We start from the raw sequence: 17,220 nt of genomic DNA on the forward strand, positions 1-17,220 counted from the left end.
CCAAGAAGCAACGATAAGGTCTGCATACCTCTTTGAAAATGTCTGGAGGCACCATAAAAGTGTTTAACACTAAAGGTACCATATAGGTCAAATCAAATCTGGAAGATAATGTGAATACTTAAGCAAATCCCATCATGTGTACTTAGTGATAACAGAAGATGATGTCAAATTCCTTTAGTCAAAGTTAAACAATGTCATCACAATTCAATCAGATCAGTATCATGAAAATAGTGAGACCAAGGTCCACAGCTTCATATGCTGACAGATAGCAGTAAAGCAGGGTAAAATGAGAGGACTGTACCACGATACCATAGTTATTTCATGCCAATTCTCCCAAAACTGTCATGATATTATTGTGTTTTTATTTATATTTTATTATTGTGTTTTGTGGATCCCTAAATTAATGGATTTGTGTGTCATTTTGAAATATCCGATCTTCAAAATTGTACACTCTCGAAAATCGTGTCAAATTAATACTGAGAAATCCGACATGTCCTGTCTTATTTACTTGTATAAGTGACAGGAGGTTACGCAGTGTGCGGTAACCGATGTGTATGAACGCAGTTCACGGAGTCGCCAAACGGAGGCAAAATTACGATTCATACTACGGAAAAGATTGAGTATTTGAATATTAATAGTATTTGGTGACGCATTGGTGATACCCTTTAAATGCGAAGTCTTGGCTCATGAATATTGATTACTTTGCGGTGACGTTGCTTGGTAACCCTCCAATGTCAACTGTTGAGCTCATGAATATTAACAACCAAGCCGTCAACATAGTAACGTAACGTTAGTGAATTCGCACCCGGCCCACCACGCACGTATATATATACCGGGAAAATAGGATATGAATAGCGGCATAAGCGCTGAACCTTCAAGCGGGACAATTAACCGAATCTACTAGATTACACGAGGAGTAACTTAATGATTTAAAAAGGATTTTTGAGACATCGCGACCCCCTAGGCTCGGTGCAGCCCTGTACTGGTCCGTCCTCCTCTCGCGCCGTCTCTGCCCTCCGTGGTGACTCACGGTGCTCGGGCCGTTCACGGAGCATTGCTGACCGGTCGGATTTACAAACGGGGCCCGACGGAATTTTAACATGAAGTTCAAACCGAACCAGACGCGGACGTACGACCGGGAGGGATTCAAGCGGCGGGCGGCGTGCCTGTGTATCCGAAACGAACGGGAGGATGAGGTACGAAACCGGGGGAAATGATCCATACCGATGCTGAATAACACACACTGACAGTATACTGTATTTATGAGAGCGTATATATTTAATGCAGGTTGTAATGCACTTGTAGTAGTGTGACGTAATCTAGAGTTAAGTCATTAGTGATATTTCGTCGTTGATGTAACACTGACTGTAGATCAACTGGTAGCTACAGCATTGCCTTGGCAACGCAAATGTCATGGGTTCGATCAAGACAATCCACATGAAAAGGTGTAAATTCTGTAGATCGCTTCGGACAAAAAATATACGAAATGCATGTTCATTTAGAAATAAAATGAATGATTTACACGGTTTTAATGCATGTGCAGCTAACACAATTCATCATAAACACATGATCCTCACAAAAAATGTTCACACAGAGACGATTCTGTTTAAATATACTATCTATCTATCTATCTATCTATCTATCTATCTATCTATCTATCTATCTATCTTTCTATCTATCGAGTTTTGTCCTTGCACACAGGCAGTGTTTGACATATAGTGACTTGCAGGCACTTTAGACTGTTGGTCACTAGGTCTCTTTAGTGCAGTTATGCAATAAATTCACGTCAGACTGCAGCTCGCTGAACCCCCCCACCACCCTCACTCATTTCTGCATGTACACATCTGCAGCAGGTTCATATACTTCCTGGAAAAGCCTTCTTAAAAATACTGGTGTCTGTTATTTCACTGTATAACACACCCATGGACACCATATAAAGAATGACAAAGAAAACACATTGTTGTCTTATCAAGTAAATTCAGATCTGCTTGTTCCTCATTTTATCTTATCAGCGAAACGCAAAACGTTTGTTGGTGGTTTATGTGTCTTGATATAGTTTAATATAAATATAAAAGGTTTATCCAAGTTAACCAAACACAGAGGCTCGTGTTGTCGGAGGTGTCGCCAAGATAGAGGTTATCCCAGTGTAAATCTTCACATTCACTTTGTATTCTTCACCATCAGTCTCAAGTTAGCTCACACCCCCCTCACTACACTGATCTCAGAGCAGCTTCCCAAACACTTTAAGCAGAGACTGATCGGCAGTCAGTGCATGTCTGTGTAAGTGATTTCCAATGGGCGCTCTTTGTGTCTGTGTGAAAGAGGACAGGCAGGAGACCGAGGATCACATGAGGACGTAATTCCTTCGAAATCCCTCCCGCTCTGTGCACAAATGATTTGAAAGATCATTTGTCTCAGACACAGACAGACAAGAGTTTTTGATTCTACAGGTGCTTTAAGAAAAAAATAATGACTGTTTTATTGTGTAATAGCCGTCAGCATCTCTGTCAGTTTGTGTTTATTTTTAATATAGTCCTGTCCTCCTGGAATCTTTCTCAGCTTTATCTCATCTATTTTTATTGAAAGCATACCGCATGTTTAGAAACGGTCATAGAGTAAGGCATGCATTTAGGTATATCTGAGATTATTGTGGTGTAGTGGCCTGTAGACTACAGCTCCATACAAAATATTTGACCATGTTTCAGTCCAAACCAGAGAATTCCACAGAAAATTTAAAGTGCACAAACAATAAAAAAGTTCTGCATGTTAAGAACACTAAACCTCGCTTTGCTGCGGCATGTTGTCCTTGTAATAAGTTCATGCCGTCCTTCAGCGGTCACACTGTAAAAGTAAGACAAACCGCTTCCACCAGCTCTACTTGTGTGGTGGTGATAGGTGAAGATTGTAAAATATACATTTTTGTTCACTGCACTATGAAAGATCTTAAGTGATTTATTAAAATGCCGATTTAGTCTGTACTTTTACAATGTGACAATGGGAATGACAACGGGAAATACAGTGTCGATCCATTTCCTCATGCAAATTAGACCGATGATGATTCATGTTTTTCACCCATTTTATTTTTTTCAATCTCAAACGTCCGTCCTTGATACGAGATAGATAACATGTTAGTTCTGAAACATGAGTGCTCTACTTCATTCATCAGAATATACGTCCTCATCCGGCAGCAGAACTCAACAAATTTTCTATTCAACAAATAATCTAATCTTATTTTCTTTCTTTATATATTTTTTTGGGTGATCTAGACATGTTTTTGTGAGATTCTGTTGTGTCTCTGGGACAGAGATAAATTACAGGACTGTAAATTACTGGTTTTACCGCAGTGATTCTCAAACATGTTTGTACAGCAGGCTTTATTGTTGTCCAGTTTTCTCAAGCCTTACGTTCCTATACTGAACACAAGCACATGAATACACAGACCACAGTTGTTCAGTTAATTGTTCAGTATGTTTTTAAAGCACTTCTGCGAAATAACAGAACCTGCACATCGTGTTTAAAGAATACAGCTGTGTTCAAATAAACTGGAACAATGATGAATGTATATAGTAAATGTGTGTGTGTGTTCTGTACACACAACGTTCAGATGCCGGAGGCTTTCCTTCATCATTACTCTAACACACACAGTCTTTTGCCTCTCTTCTTTAAGGCGGTCAACCGTAAAAATAACCTCACTTTACCTCATTCTGGCCCAGAACATGACAGGTGACAAACGTGATGTCGCAGGAGACATATGAGGCGTCCTCAGCAGCTGGATGATTAGCCAGTCAGAGATCATAGATCAAGATGTACTGCTTGATTGTCCTCATTCGCTACCTGTCTAATACTGTAGCAGCACAGATTCACAAGAAATGTCCCTTAGAATCATGGATGGTCTGTGTGAGTGAATCTGTATTCTGTGAGTGATTCTGTATTCTGTGAGTGAATCTGTATTCTGTGCGTGAATCTGTATTCTGTGTGAGTGAATCTGTTTTGTGCTAGTGAATGTGTTCTGTGCGAGTGAATCTGTTCTGTGCGAGTGAATCTGTTCTGTGCGAGTGAATCTGTTCTGTGCGAGTGAATCTGTTCTGTGAGAGTGAATCTGTTCTGTGTGAGTGAATCTGTTCTGTGCTAGTGAATGTGTTCTGTGCGAGTGAATCTGTTCTGTGCGAGTGAATCTGTTCTGTGAGAGTGAATCTGTTCTGTGTGAGTGAATCTGTACTGTGCAAGTCAATGTGTTCTTTGCCAGAGAATGTGTTCTGTGCGAGTGAATGTGTTTTGTGCGAGTGAATGTGTTTTGTGTGAGTGAATCTGTACTGTGCAAGCGAATGTGTTCTTTGCCAGAGAATGTGTTCTGTGCGAGTGAATGTGTTCTTTGCCAGTGAATGTGTTCTGTGCGAGTGAATGTGTTTTGTGTGAGTGAATCTGTTCTGTGCGAGTGAATCCTTTCTCTGTGACTGAATCTGTTTTGTGTGAGTCAATATGTACTGTGCAATTCTGTGCATTTTAATCTGTTCTGTGCGAGTGAATCTGTTTGAATGAATCTGTTCTGTGTGACTGAAACTGTTTTGTGGGACTGAAACTGTTCTTTGTGAGTGAATCCGTGAGAGTGAATGTGTTCTGTAAGTAAATCTGTTTTCTGTGAGTGAATCTATTTTTTGTGCAAGCAAATCTCTGCAAGTGAATCTGTTCCGTGCGAGTAAATCTGTTCTGTGCGAGAGCAAGTGAATCTGTTCTGTGTTAATGAATCCATGCCGGTGAATCTGTTCTGGTCTATGTTTCCTGCAGGTTTTATTAGTCAGCAGCAGTAGAAACCCGGATCAGTGGATTGTTCCTGGAGGAGGTATGGAACCAGAAGAGGAGCCGTGTGGAGCAGCAGTACGAGAGGTCTTTGAAGAGGTGTGTTACCCTAACATAACAGCAACCACCATGTTAATGGCATCGTCACATTAGTTAATGTTATTATATAACCTTTCTTTAAAAAACTCACGATCTGTGAGGGTATTACAGTATTCACCCGCACCTGTTCATCCGTTCTGATGTGTTGTGAATTGCATTTAATTTAATAGATTTGGCTCACTCATGTAACAAAGTAAAGTGAAGTCAGCCCAGCCCATGCTGTTTCACTGCATTCTTTGCCCTACTATAGGGAATCTCATGGCTATGAGTGAAAACAGTTTAAATTTGATCTCTGTCTCTGTCCCACAGGCTGGGGTGAAGGGTAAACTGGGCCGTTTACTCGGTGTGTTTGAGGTAAGGCAGTAATTTCAACCTTCTCCTAAAGGACAATGAATTTTTTTTGTTTGAGTTTGCACTTCTCTACAATTCCTTTTACTGAAAGTCTTTCTATTCTCATCTGCAGCAGAATCAAGATCGCAAACACAGGACGTATGTGTATGTGCTGACCGTTACAGAGACCCTGGATGCCTGGGAAGATTCTGTCACCATCGGTGAGCGTGTGTTTGTAGCACCCTAAGGGTCTTTTTATTTTTCTTGACGTGACAAATATTGCTGAGACACACATTGTTTCATCTCTGTAGGTCGTAAGCGAGAGTGGTTTTCTGTTGACGAAGCCATCAAAGTTCTCCAGATCCACAAGCCCGTTCACGCCGAGTATCTGAGACGCCTGCGGATCAGTCGCCCACCCACCAACGGCAACCTGCTTCTACCCCAACAATCAGCCAATAACCTCACACCTCTCTTCAGCACACCAGCATCAGCCACCCGCAGATAGGACCCAAACAAAAACCACTGACTCACACGACACACTCCAGATCATCACCTCCGATGCACCTTGGGTCGAGTCTGTGTGGACTTTTTGGTGAAGAATGCCTTAACGATTTTTTTAACGTTGGTTTTGAAACTGTTACTAACATCTGATTACACAAACAAGTTACGTGGAAGTGCACTTCCATCAACTCTTGACCACTCTCACCTGCAAAGCTCGGCATTCTGGGATTGTCATTTCATTCAGCTTACCTCATTAATGACCCCAAACCACCCTTTAAGACTCAAGCCCTTTAAAAGCTTCCTGGTGGGATAGCTGCATGTCTGAAAGCATCAGATCCATCACATTACGATTGTGTACAGGACGCTCAATATCCGGGATTCAATTATGTTGTCATTTTATGCTGTGGTTTAAAAAAGGTTTGTATATATATTAAAAGACTGAATATGATTTAATTCTGTAAGGGTTTTCAACTAAAATGCAAATGTATTAACTTTTTTCTGCTCTTAACATTTTCTAGGAGTTTTTTCTTTAGATGAATTTAAAAAAGAACAAAACTGTGAATTTTTCAGAGAAAAGAAAATTGTATTAATGGCAGAAGCTTGCAGAACATGTCAAGAACGTTTTTAAATCAAAAAGAACTAAAAACATTTTTTTATTATAAAAACTCTGCATATTTTAGGACCACTAGTTTTTTTGCATTGTGACATTATTTGACATTAAGTTAAGATCCCTTCTTCTCAAAATCTCATTACTTGGTGTTAGTGAAGGCTTGTGATTATCTGTCTGATGTGGGAGTTGGGTGCCTTTTTACTACTAAGAGACACATTGTACTGTCATTTTGTCTTCTAACACTTATGAATTTATATTGATCTGAATCCAGCACTTCATCCATGTTTGGGTGAGTGTGCGGGTCTCAGATCAGTGTGAGAGTATCTGCTGAAAGTGTTAAATCACTACACAAGTTAAATGTATTTGTGGGTTCTGACATGCATCTGCTGACCGTTGTGTGTATGCTGTGTGATGTGTGAAAGATGACAGGTCAGTCTTTCTTTTGGAAAGGTTGTTGTATACATGATTTTTAAAACACTATATTGCCCGATGTTAATGTGAAAAAAAACTAACATTTCTTTAAACAAATGTTACTGTGTTTAGTAAAACACAGACAGGAGCGTTATTTTCCACACGGCATGTACTGTCTGATATATTGAATTAGTTGTAAAGTGTAAATGAGCCTGGAGGTCTGGAGATGTTCAAGGTGTTGGTATATTTACAGAAAGCAGGATTTGATTTACAGCCTCTTACCTGCTTTGTTGTCAACGGGTCCTCCGTTTCAATATGTTTACCGTAATCTGTACAGATGTTCATAATGGATATTTTTATTTGTCAATAAAGATTGTATCAGATTAAACAGAATCAGTGTTTCAGGCTTGATTCTTGATAAAATTAGTGGAAATACATTACATTTTTTTGGAAAATTAACTGTAGTTAATGCTTCCATAACCATAGTTTAACCTTGATATTCGTAATAAGACTACGGTAATACAAATAGTAAAAGGAAAAAATACAGAAATATAAAATTAAATAAATAATACTTCACTATATTATCAAATCAAATTTACTTAATTTTTTTTACCATTGGACGGCACTTTAAAACAAGTACAAATTATCACTAGTATTTATTATTATTATATCCCATATATACCAATTAGTATTGTAAGTATTACTATTTATAATTACTTTTAGCACGAATAAAAGCAGTTTGAATGATAACGTTTTACTAACTAATGCTTGACTAGTTAAAATATGATTTATTTAAATAATTATTACTGTAAATGTGAACATGTGGCGAGTGTTCAAGCGGAACCAAAATCTCCTCCATCCGTAGCGCATCGGAAGGATCTGCGTGTGACACAGTAGCAGCACAGCTGTACAGGGCCCATGTGGATCTGGCAGATCTCATCTAAACACAGTGTGATAACTCAAAATCAGTGTGGTCTTATATGCTGATGTGAGTTGTGTAGATCTTCTGTGTGTTTTTGCGAATGAAAATGCTGAAAGAGGCGCTTGAAGGGCAGATAACGGCGGTGTGTAACGCCGTTGCCGGTAAGTGTCAGTAATAAAGAGATACTAACATATAACAGAATTATTCATCTAAACTCTTCACATCATTATCAGAGTGTTCCAGAGTACATTTAGATGGAGTAATTATTACTTTCATGAATGGACATTATTCCAAATCAATATCTATTGATGTAAAGTATTTTAATTCGATCCGTTTGTGTCACACTGTAATAGAGCTTTATCTCTCTTTACTTTTATTTTGGTAACTTTTCATTTGACAGATAGAAACCTGACCGATTTGTTGACGCTTACAGTTTCAATTGCAAATGTTTGCATTTATTAAAACAATTTCAATTTGTTTATAAGCTGATTATAAGTTGTTTGTCTCTTTCAGTGTCAGTACAGATTCAGGTGGAGCCGGTGGGCCGCTGGTTCGAGGCATTTCTGAGGCGCAGAAGTAGAAATGTGTCGGCTTCTTTTCAGGAGCTGGAGGAGGAAGAGGAGCTGTCTGAGGAAGAAGAGGGAGAAGAACTTCAACTGGAGGAGTATCCACTGCTAAAGACACTGGACCCTAAAGACTGGAAGGTGTGTAGAGGCGTGTCAGTGTACTACGAGTGTCTGTATCAGTGTGATGTTGAACAGATGAATTTAATGCATCTCCTTTTCATCTCCTTTTCTTCTTTTGACTTTACAGAATCAAGATCATTATGCTGTTTTGGGTTTGGTTAACGTCAGGTACAGAGCAACACAGAAACAGATCAAGGCTGCTCGTAAGTCAAATGTTTTACCGCACCTCTCTGCTTTTCTGAATTAACACATTGATAATACGTTTAAAGGAATATGTATGATACGACATGTAGGAGCGGTTTGTGCCTATTAAGATTCTAACATGCTGCTGTTTGTCACAGATAAAGCCATGGTCCTCAAACATCATCCAGATAAAAGGAAAGCGGCAGGTGAACAGATTGTCGAGGGGGACAATGATTACTTCACTTGTATTACAAAAGGTAAATTTGCACTTAATGCTTTCTCAGTCTCCATGGTTCTGTTCTGCAGCACTGATGATGATCTCTCCGTTATCATTCTGTTTCTGTCAAATCACAGCAATAGAGATCCTGTCAGACCCTGTTAAGCGACGAGCTTTTGACAGCGTAGATCCTACTTTTGACAACACGGTGCCGTCGAAAGCAGACAGCAAAGAAAACTTTTTTGAGGTGTTTTCACATGTGTTTGAAAGGAATGCCAGGTAAACACACTGCACTAGTAAATGTTTAAAGTGGAAATGAGACGTTGTACAGATATCACAATGTGATGTCATTCATCCAGGTGGTCTGTTAAGAAACACGTCCCCAGTCTGGGTAACATGCAGTCTTCTTTTGAAGACGTGGATCATTTCTATTCCTTCTGGTGAGTCTGTAGTTTCAGTTTGTGCAAGCTGGGTATTCTGAGGAATACACATGAATCTTCTTCATTAATGTTTTTATTTTCTGAAGGTACAACTTCGATTCATGGAGAGAATTCTCATATTTAGATGAAGAAGAAAAGGAAAAGGCTGAATGGTAAGGATGTTTGGTTCATGTGAATGGGTAAAATATGTTATGACATCTGTTTTTCACCGTGTTTGTTGTGTTTTCTGATATATATTTGTCTGCTTGTCACGTCTGCTCCAGTCGAGATGAAAGAAGATGGATTGATAAACAGAACCGGGCCTCTCGAGGGCAGAGAAAGAAGGAAGAGATGAACCGATTACGAAACCTCGTTGGTAAATATTGACTTAGACTGTATTGTGTGTTATGGTTTTACGGATCCCTCACGATATCATGCCATGATCATGTGAATGTGTGATGATGTGTTGTAGACACTGCTTACAACTCTGACCCACGAATAAAAAAATTCAAAGATGAGGAGAAAGCCAGAAAAGAGTCTGAGAAGAAGGCCAAAGCTGAGGCGAAGAAGCGAGAACAGGAAGAGAAGGATAGGGTATGAACAAATTATACGTCCTGAGAGAGAGAGCGAGAGAAAGAGCATGTGTGAGTCCAGGATTGACTGTGTGTGTGTGTGTCTTTACACAGGCGCGACAGGCCGAGGAGGATGCTGCACGTTTGGCGAAGGAGAAAGAAGAGGAGGTGGCAAAACATGCAGCACAACTGGCAAAGAAAGAGAAAGAAGCTCAGAAAAAAGCCATCAAAAAAGAACGACAAAAACTCAGAACGACGTGCAAGGCAGGAAAACCTTAGTTCATCTCAGACACTGAGCTCTTAGTGAGATGTTCAGATTCTAAACTTTATCTGTCTCTGCTCCTCAGACTCACAATTACTTTGCAGATAATGAAGCGGACAGCGTGAGGATGATGGAGGAGGTGGAGAAACTCTGTGATCGCTTAGAACTGATTAGGTGATGGTGTGCTGCTGTAAAAAAGACTGTAAAGTCTGTGTTAGAGAACTTGGAGAGAAAAACTGAGATTTCTTTTCTTTTTTCAGTTTACAAACGCTGAATGAGGCTTTTGCTTCTGGGAATAAAGAACAGAATAAAATGGCTCTGGAGAAACAGGCGAGTTTATCATGTTTTCTAGGAACAAAAGAGACTACTATTGTTTCTATTGTTTGCACTCCAGATTCTCCTCCTGGTTCAGTTCTTGACCATGTGTTTATCTGTGCAGGTGCACGAGGTTAAAGTTCAAATGCAGAAGGAGAAGGAGGCGGAGATTCAGGCGCAGCAGTCCACACGTGGCGCCGAACATGCCGGCGGAGGGGGCGGAGTCAATAACAGATCCTGGAATGAAGAAGATCTTCAACTGCTCATTAAAGCCGTGAACCTCTTCCCCGCTGGAACCAATGCCAGGTGAGTTGCCTTGGAAACATCACAGATGATACAGTATTTCCCAGTGTTTCTCACAGAGCTGTGTTGTGATCTGACAGGTGGGAGGTGATCGCCAACTATATGAACCAGCACTCCAATAGCGGTGTGAAGAGAAACGCCAAAGACGTCATTAACAAAGCAAAAACTCTGCAGAAACTCGGTAAGGAACTAACTCACTGTCATCTCTGCTCTTCCGTGAGGTGAACAGACAAACTTTTTATTTACTCCTCTGTTTCCAGATCCTCACCAGAAAGATGAGATTAACCGAAAGGCCTTTGAGAAGTTTAAGAAAGAACATTCGGCTGTTCCTCCTACTTTAGACAACGCGGTGCCATCAGAGCGTTTTGATGGTGAGTTGCGTGTGTCGCTATATTTAAATGAAATAACCTATAGATGTTGACTGTACTATATTTAGGGGTCCAAGCATGAAGTACATAGTTTGCCCAGTTTACAAAAATTATAAAAATATTTTAGATTGAGAATAACAATCGTGTGTCAACGAATTCCACAACCTTGCCAACATATTGGTCATTATAATCATAACATAAGGGCACAAACACATTTTAAGCACCACGTACTGGTCACAAAAATTAAAAAGGTAAATTGAGCCCTAAAAAATTATCCAGTTTTTCGGTTTTGGCATTTTTACATTTTGTAGCGCCACAAGAACGATTCAATTTATTCACATAATTAATAAATTAAATTAATTTTATTAATCATAGACTCTCGACAAATTTGCTGTGACCCTAATAACTAAATATTGTACTTTTGGTAATTGTTGATGGTTAATGACAGAGAATTAAAAATGGTGGTTAATCTTTGGTAGAATTGTTAAACATTACCCGGAAAGTGCATTGCGCTATGGCATACATTACTCACACAGTTTGCTTATTTTTACAAATAAATTTGTGAAATTTAGCACGTTTTCTGTATGTTTTATGTCGATTATCGTCTCCATCTCTGTAGCTGTAGGTGCTGAATCTAACGCCGCCCCCTGGACCACAGAGGAGCAAAAACTACTAGAACAGGCTCTGAAAACCTATCCTGTGAACACACCAGAGCGTTGGGAGAAGATCTCAGAAGCTGTGCCCGGACGCTCCAAGAAAGACTGCATGAAGAGATACAAGGTGAGCCGTTCACTTTAATGTTTACACAAAAATTTAACACTCCAACCCTTCTGTATGTATTATACTTCGTACAGAATGATCACAGCATATGAATCCTGTTTGTGTGGTTACAGGAATTGGTGGAGATGATAAAAGCCAAGAAAGCCGCTCAAGAACAGGTTGCTGCTAAAAACAAAAAATGACGACAAAGAGAAAGCACATGTACCCCACGGTCTTTTAACTTTATTGTGTTGTTCTTTATTTTATAATAAAATAAACAGGTAAAATAACATGATATTAAATATACTGGTGGTTTGTAGCTTTGTGAATGGACAGATGGCGTACAGGTTGAGTTGAGTTAATAGAATCTCTATGATCTTAACCAGTACATGCCGCTCTGGATCCTGTTATAGTCTGGCAGTTGTTCAATCGGACCTGCAACCAGAATCACCATAAGTCTCAATATTATTCTCTTTTTTTTTGTTTTAGTGTATTGTAAACCAAAAATGTAATACTGACCAACAGCTGCTATAGCAGGAACTTTATTATAGATGTACTTTGTACACACGCTTCTGATCGTCGTGGCATCTATAGCCTGAGAAGAGAGAGTGAGTCTCATGACTGTAGTTCACAAGAAGATTAAAGAGAAGTGTTTACAATCACTTACGTCTATTCTGGCCTCCAGCTCGTGTAGAGGAATCCTGCGACTGTAGCACAACATTTGCCGGCCGATGTCCTCGCAGATAGGTGTTGACCCTAGATGCACATAAAACTATTACGGAATCTGACCGTCTCGTGTGCAGTTTTCTGAATTTCTGAAAGTAAAATTACCATCCAGATGCAGCAGCATGTTTGTCTTGAGCAGGTTTTTAGCTCTGTTCACCTCACTGTCCGTCACATTCGTACACAAAGACATCCTGCGAGAAACCCATCTCAACATCATCACATTTAAACCATGCACCATGTGCATTCTCAGCGAGTTTTACAAAGACAGAGTCTCACCATTCCAGCTGAGTGAAGCGAAGCATCTCGCTGACTGTTCCCGGCTCACACACCATGTAAAGACCCCACAGGCCTGTATCGGTGTAGCAGGTGTTAAAGGACTGGAAGCTGTGGCACAGGTTCCCCTGACACGCCATCTGCGCCAACTTACTGGACAAATTCTGGGAAAATCAAGTGCAGTGTGTTGAATGCGAGTGAGTTGTGTGTCTTGAGCTAAAAGATTTAGTTCGAGAGGATGTCTTACCATCCCACCGCCAAGTGAACGGTCCCAGTTCCCTATGAGCGTGTTTGCCACCATCAGTGGAATGGTGTCGGGATGTGACCACCCGACGGCCTCCACGGCGATGGCGATATGAGCCAAAGGCATCTTATCATCTCGCACACGAATCTGTTTTGAATCAAGAAAAGCTGGTGGTAAGTCTGTGATCCGTGAGTTAAGAACTACTGATGTGCTGATGATTATAACAAAACAACAACAACATATAGACTGACCTTAGGTTCTAGAAATGAACAAAAATTACAATGGATGTCTAAGGGAAAGGCATTTAGAAGAAGTACCCGACAGAAAGTTAAATAATAATGTTCATAAATAATACACATAAATAATAAAGAAATGTTAATGTTATTTGTAATCATTTTATTCAGATTACCTCACTTCCAGTGAAATGACAGGGTTGTAATGCATCTGCACTGTATCTGGCTGGCAGCTTCCCAAAATGATATTTGGCCAAACCAATAAGTTCATTATGTGAGACACCTGAAATAAAGATTTTAAAAAAATGAAGTAGAAAAATATGGAAAACGTACTTAAAACTTACTTCTATATAAAGATGTGAGACTGAACTGTGTGTGTTGTTTTACCTCCAGCTGCTGCTAATATAATTCTCGGACCCTTGTAATGTGTTGTGATGTATTCCACCAGATCTGCTCGATTTATCGATCTGTCAAAGAATCAAAACACAAATGGATCAGCTCTTCAAAGTTAAAGGGAACATCATAATGTTTTAAATCTAAAGGGTGTATTTTTTCTCATGGTTTAAATCCTTCAGACTATTCCAGTGTAGTCAATAAAGCATATCATAGATTGATTCCCTAAAACGTTTAAAGACTGAAAGCATTTATCTCATCTCTACTAGATCACACTAAAGCAAAAGAAGACATTGCTGTATTGGGAGATTTTAATAGTCCATAAATGTGCACTAACTTTGACCTTGAATTGAATGGATCTGTAAACTGTGATACATACTTGATGTTCTCTGTAGGACCCAGGATGGTTCTACCCAGTGGTGTCTCATGATAGGCTGTAGCATGCAGATAGTCAAAGACAACTTCCTGTAGGTTGGTCTCCACCTCCTGCATCTCTCTGAGGATCACTCCACGCTCCCGCTCGATCTCTGCCTCTCCCAGCGTGCTGTTCTGAATGATATCGGCCAGTATCTCGACCGCTGGGGACGCAGAAAAATTACTTGTAGCATATTACTTTCTCCCTGTGAAGGTGATGTGCGGGTTTTACCTCTGGGCAGATCTTTGGAGAAAGCTTTAGCGTAGTACACGGTCTGTTCTCTTGAGGTGTAAGCGTTGAGATGAGCTCCCATGTTCTCGATCTCTAATTCCAGGTCAAGCTGTGACCTCTTCCTGGTGCCCTATAATGGACAGATTGGGTTTCTTCTTGTGCACTGTACACTGTATGTAAACAACTATTTCTGTAAGTGAGCTTCTTACTTTGAATGCCATGTGTTCCAGGAAGTGGGCTGTGCCATTGTTTCGTTCATTTTCATAACGGCTACCAGCATCAATCCATAGTCCAACCTGGACCATTACATACAGATTTATGTGTTTATTATCTGAATTTTTGTTTAACATTTAATAAAGATTAAATGCACCACTGACACTGTATATAAATGTTTTCCGTTATTCTATTATCTATACTTCACCTGATCTGATATTTCGGATAGGGGCGGCCGGGTTTTATTCCCAGCCACCCTTCACTTGCCCCGTATTGACTCTTAAATAACCCCTAATATGATAACATCAAATGTAATTTAAATTAATTGTTCAATAATAACAATTGCCAAACACCTGAGATGGAAACAGAGTTGGTGCAAATATGATGAAGAGCTCACCGTGCACGTGGACAGTCCCGAATCTTCAGATGCGACCCTGAGCCCGTTCTCCAGGGTAGTGACATTTGTCTCTGGTACGTTCAGAACCACGTGACTGGCAGCTTGAGTGGATCGGTGCCGATTGGACGCAGCTGTGATCTGAAACAACGCTTCAAAGTTATATAGCCACGATGACAACATTAAGTATGTAACTAAGGTATATAAAATAAATGATTTTAAAATGAGTAGAAACAATAACATGTTTATTCCAGGTCACTTATCATGTCATTTCATAATACAGGCTCAGTTTGCGTCACGTTAGTCCAGCGGGCACGACATTCCCATCATGTTTTAAATAACTGTCAAGACGTAATAATTGCTATTCGGTCAGTTATTAATACAATTTGTGATTTTTACCCTAACTTACCCTGTATAAAGCTCTTGAGTTCAATAAATTCTTGACAAGGCTTCTCCCAGCTGCGCCGAAACGATGCACGGACGCCGCCATGCTGTTTACTGACCGTGTGACGTAGTGCAAAGGACGAGCTCTGATTGGATGGAATAACGTGAGCGTGACGTTGCGTATTTGGGAAACTGAAATATATTGTGGATAGAAAAGAGGTTCATGTTGTTTACTAACAGTTGAAGTTATTGCCGTTTCTTACAATATCCTTGTTTTGAATGAGGTTACAAACGTTTCCACAGCAGGTTTTACAAACATATTTTTATGCCATCAAGCGGTTAAACGTCAAGTTGCGAAGTTCGTTTATTGCACCAACAGATGGCAGCAGAGTCATAGGATCAGCCACTTACTGCAATAAAGTTATGAAAAACTGGGATAGGTATAGCTATTTTTGTAATGTGTAATTTGTTAATTGTTACACACAGTTTTGTCATGTTAACTAGAAGTTTAAATGAAAATAAAATGTATACACTATTGTACTTTTATATGCATTTAAATCTAAAACGGATTCCGACTACTGTATATCTGCTTTTGCTAAACTAAAACATGTTTTTTGCATTTTTTACCAAATGCATGTGGGCTTTTAATTGACTCTTTAAAAAAAAAATGTTATAATGTAGTTACATGATCTTCCAATAGGGACTAATCTGTACTTTCTTAACCAGCCAAGCTTTGCAGAACTGAGAAAACTGATGACAAAAAAGTGATCAAATAAAATTACCAGAATGATGTTGTTTAATATTGCATGTGTCGTTTCATAACAGCTTGTGTATGTTTGCACTGTTAATAAAAGTAATATCATGACGAAGATGATCAGGGGCGTTTCTCTGTGTTTAAGACTTAATAAATTCATAAATAAAGTCATCTCTCAGAAGCAATCTGAGACTTGTATCAGAAAAAAAGTGACAAAAAAATGCAATAAGCAAACATTCATTAAATGTTTCAAGCAAGTCCCACAGTAGATGAGAGAAGCATCGGTCAGGCAGTGCTAAAGTATGGGGTTATGTAGTTTTAACCACTAATAAACTAAATTACCCAAATCCTTTGTGACGTTCAGTCTTTAATGTGTCCATGATAGTCTTAATTGGACAAGAAGCATGAATAGTTTTTTATATCTTTTGAGTTACTCGACTTGATGTTCTTGAAAAATGAAAACCGAGGCCAAAGAGATAATATTTTAAGTTACACTAACATGATAAAATTACCCTGTGGCTCACGGGTCTTGAACACAACTCTTAGGCATGAAAGTTCAGGGTTAAAGGCCAGCTTTCGGTAATAAAAAACCAGAAGAACTGTCCTGCGCATACAGTTTCCAATGGTCTGTTGGTAATGCGCACTTGCCCTGGGTTTGGTAGCTCAGCGATCAAATCCAGCTTTGAATGATCATTTCTTATGCGGACCAGGTATATACAAAAAAGATAAAAAGACCAGGAGAATTGCTTGGAGCAGGAACCTCCGGGAGAAAAGTGTTATATGTTACCTCAATGTTCTGTTGTGTATGTTATACACGATAATCCGACTGCAGCTCATGGTGGTGTAAGTGTTTGGTGGTATGAAAGGTAATAGGTTTAGGTTGATCCAAAAAGATAAGCTGTAGTTGATAATATACTTTTCTCACACAAAGTATAGATCTATATAATTAGTTTTTCACAGTATATAAGCATTGTTGCAAACATCTACTGGGAGGCTCTAGGTTACCAGAAGTTTTTGTGGCCTGCAGTGACCAGTGGTCTGGTGGTAATGTGCACTTCACCAGTGCTTGGTAGCTCAGGGTTCAAATCCAGCTTTGGTTGATCTCCCACATCTCTTATGTGGTCCAGGTATGTGTAAAAAAAGATAAAATTACCAGGAGATTTGATTCTGACATGCTGAGTCCTGTGGCTGAGGGGTAAGAATCAC

At 39.5% G+C, this 17,220-nt stretch overlaps 3 protein-coding genes across 3 annotated transcripts; 2 read left to right on the top strand and 1 right to left on the bottom strand.

Annotated features, from left to right (window-relative positions):
• The first annotated feature begins 580 nt into the window (after positions 1-580).
• nudt4b (nudix (nucleoside diphosphate linked moiety X)-type motif 4b) lies at positions 581-7,141 on the top strand. The gene is made up of 5 exons (XM_056749328.1): positions 581-1,196; positions 4,786-4,896; positions 5,206-5,250; positions 5,360-5,447; positions 5,538-7,141. The coding sequence occupies exons 1-5, from the start codon at positions 1,101-1,103 to the stop codon at positions 5,729-5,731; spliced, it is 534 nt and encodes a 177-aa protein (XP_056605306.1). The 5' UTR covers positions 581-1,100; the 3' UTR covers positions 5,732-7,141.
• Positions 7,142-7,637: 496 nt separating this feature from the next.
• Positions 7,638-12,049, top strand: dnajc2 (DnaJ (Hsp40) homolog, subfamily C, member 2). The gene is made up of 17 exons (XM_056749298.1): positions 7,638-7,831; positions 8,184-8,374; positions 8,484-8,559; positions 8,698-8,796; positions 8,894-9,035; positions 9,116-9,196; positions 9,283-9,348; positions 9,460-9,551; positions 9,648-9,769; positions 9,862-10,011; positions 10,095-10,183; positions 10,270-10,339; positions 10,449-10,630; positions 10,708-10,808; positions 10,888-10,998; positions 11,615-11,775; positions 11,889-12,049. Exons 1-17 carry the CDS (start codon positions 7,771-7,773, stop codon positions 11,955-11,957), a joined length of 1,863 nt encoding a protein of 620 aa, XP_056605276.1. The 5' UTR covers positions 7,638-7,770; the 3' UTR covers positions 11,958-12,049.
• On the bottom strand, positions 11,978-15,379 carry pmpcb (peptidase, mitochondrial processing subunit beta). Its single transcript, XM_056749299.1, has 13 exons — positions 15,286-15,379; positions 14,880-15,017; positions 14,479-14,565; positions 14,270-14,399; positions 14,003-14,201; positions 13,618-13,697; positions 13,407-13,513; positions 13,001-13,144; positions 12,757-12,917; positions 12,586-12,671; positions 12,422-12,510; positions 12,274-12,349; positions 11,978-12,189 (listed from the first exon to the last, which is right to left on the bottom strand). The coding sequence occupies exons 1-13, from the start codon at positions 15,364-15,366 to the stop codon at positions 12,125-12,127; spliced, it is 1,443 nt and encodes a 480-aa protein (XP_056605277.1). The 5' UTR covers positions 15,367-15,379; the 3' UTR covers positions 11,978-12,124.
• Positions 15,380-17,220: the final 1,841 nt, after the last annotated feature.

This window comes from Triplophysa dalaica, chromosome 5 (genome assembly GCF_015846415.1).
Source record: "Triplophysa dalaica isolate WHDGS20190420 chromosome 5, ASM1584641v1, whole genome shotgun sequence".
NCBI lineage: Eukaryota > Metazoa > Chordata > Actinopteri > Cypriniformes > Nemacheilidae > Triplophysa > Triplophysa dalaica.

Bases quoted from the DNA above. Each gene is read 5' to 3' on its own strand.
- nudt4b (XM_056749328.1), top strand. From the start codon at position 1,101: ATGAAGTTCAAACCGAACCAGACGCGGACGTACGACCGGGAGGGATTC. The intron at 4,897-5,205 runs GTGTGTTACCCT...TCTGTCCCACAG, and splicing joins TACGAGAGGTCTTTGAAGAG to GCTGGGGTGAAGGGTAAACT. The intron at 5,448-5,537 runs GTGAGCGTGTGT...TCATCTCTGTAG, and splicing joins GGAAGATTCTGTCACCATCG to GTCGTAAGCGAGAGTGGTTT.
- dnajc2 (XM_056749298.1), top strand. From the start codon at position 7,771: ATGAAAATGCTGAAAGAGGCGCTTGAAGGGCAGATAACGGCGGTGTGT. The intron at 8,375-8,483 runs GTGTGTAGAGGC...TTGACTTTACAG, and splicing joins TGGACCCTAAAGACTGGAAG to AATCAAGATCATTATGCTGT. The intron at 10,184-10,269 runs GTGATGGTGTGC...TTCTTTTTTCAG, and splicing joins GATCGCTTAGAACTGATTAG to TTTACAAACGCTGAATGAGG.
- pmpcb (XM_056749299.1), bottom strand. From the start codon at position 15,366: ATGGCGGCGTCCGTGCATCGTTTCGGCGCAGCTGGGAGAAGCCTTGTC. The intron at 14,566-14,879 runs GTGAGCTCTTCA...GTAATGGTCCAG, and splicing joins CGGGACTGTCCACGTGCACG to GTTGGACTATGGATTGATGC. The intron at 12,511-12,585 runs GTAATTTTACTT...ATGTGCATCTAG, and splicing joins CATGCTGCTGCATCTGGATG to GGTCAACACCTATCTGCGAG.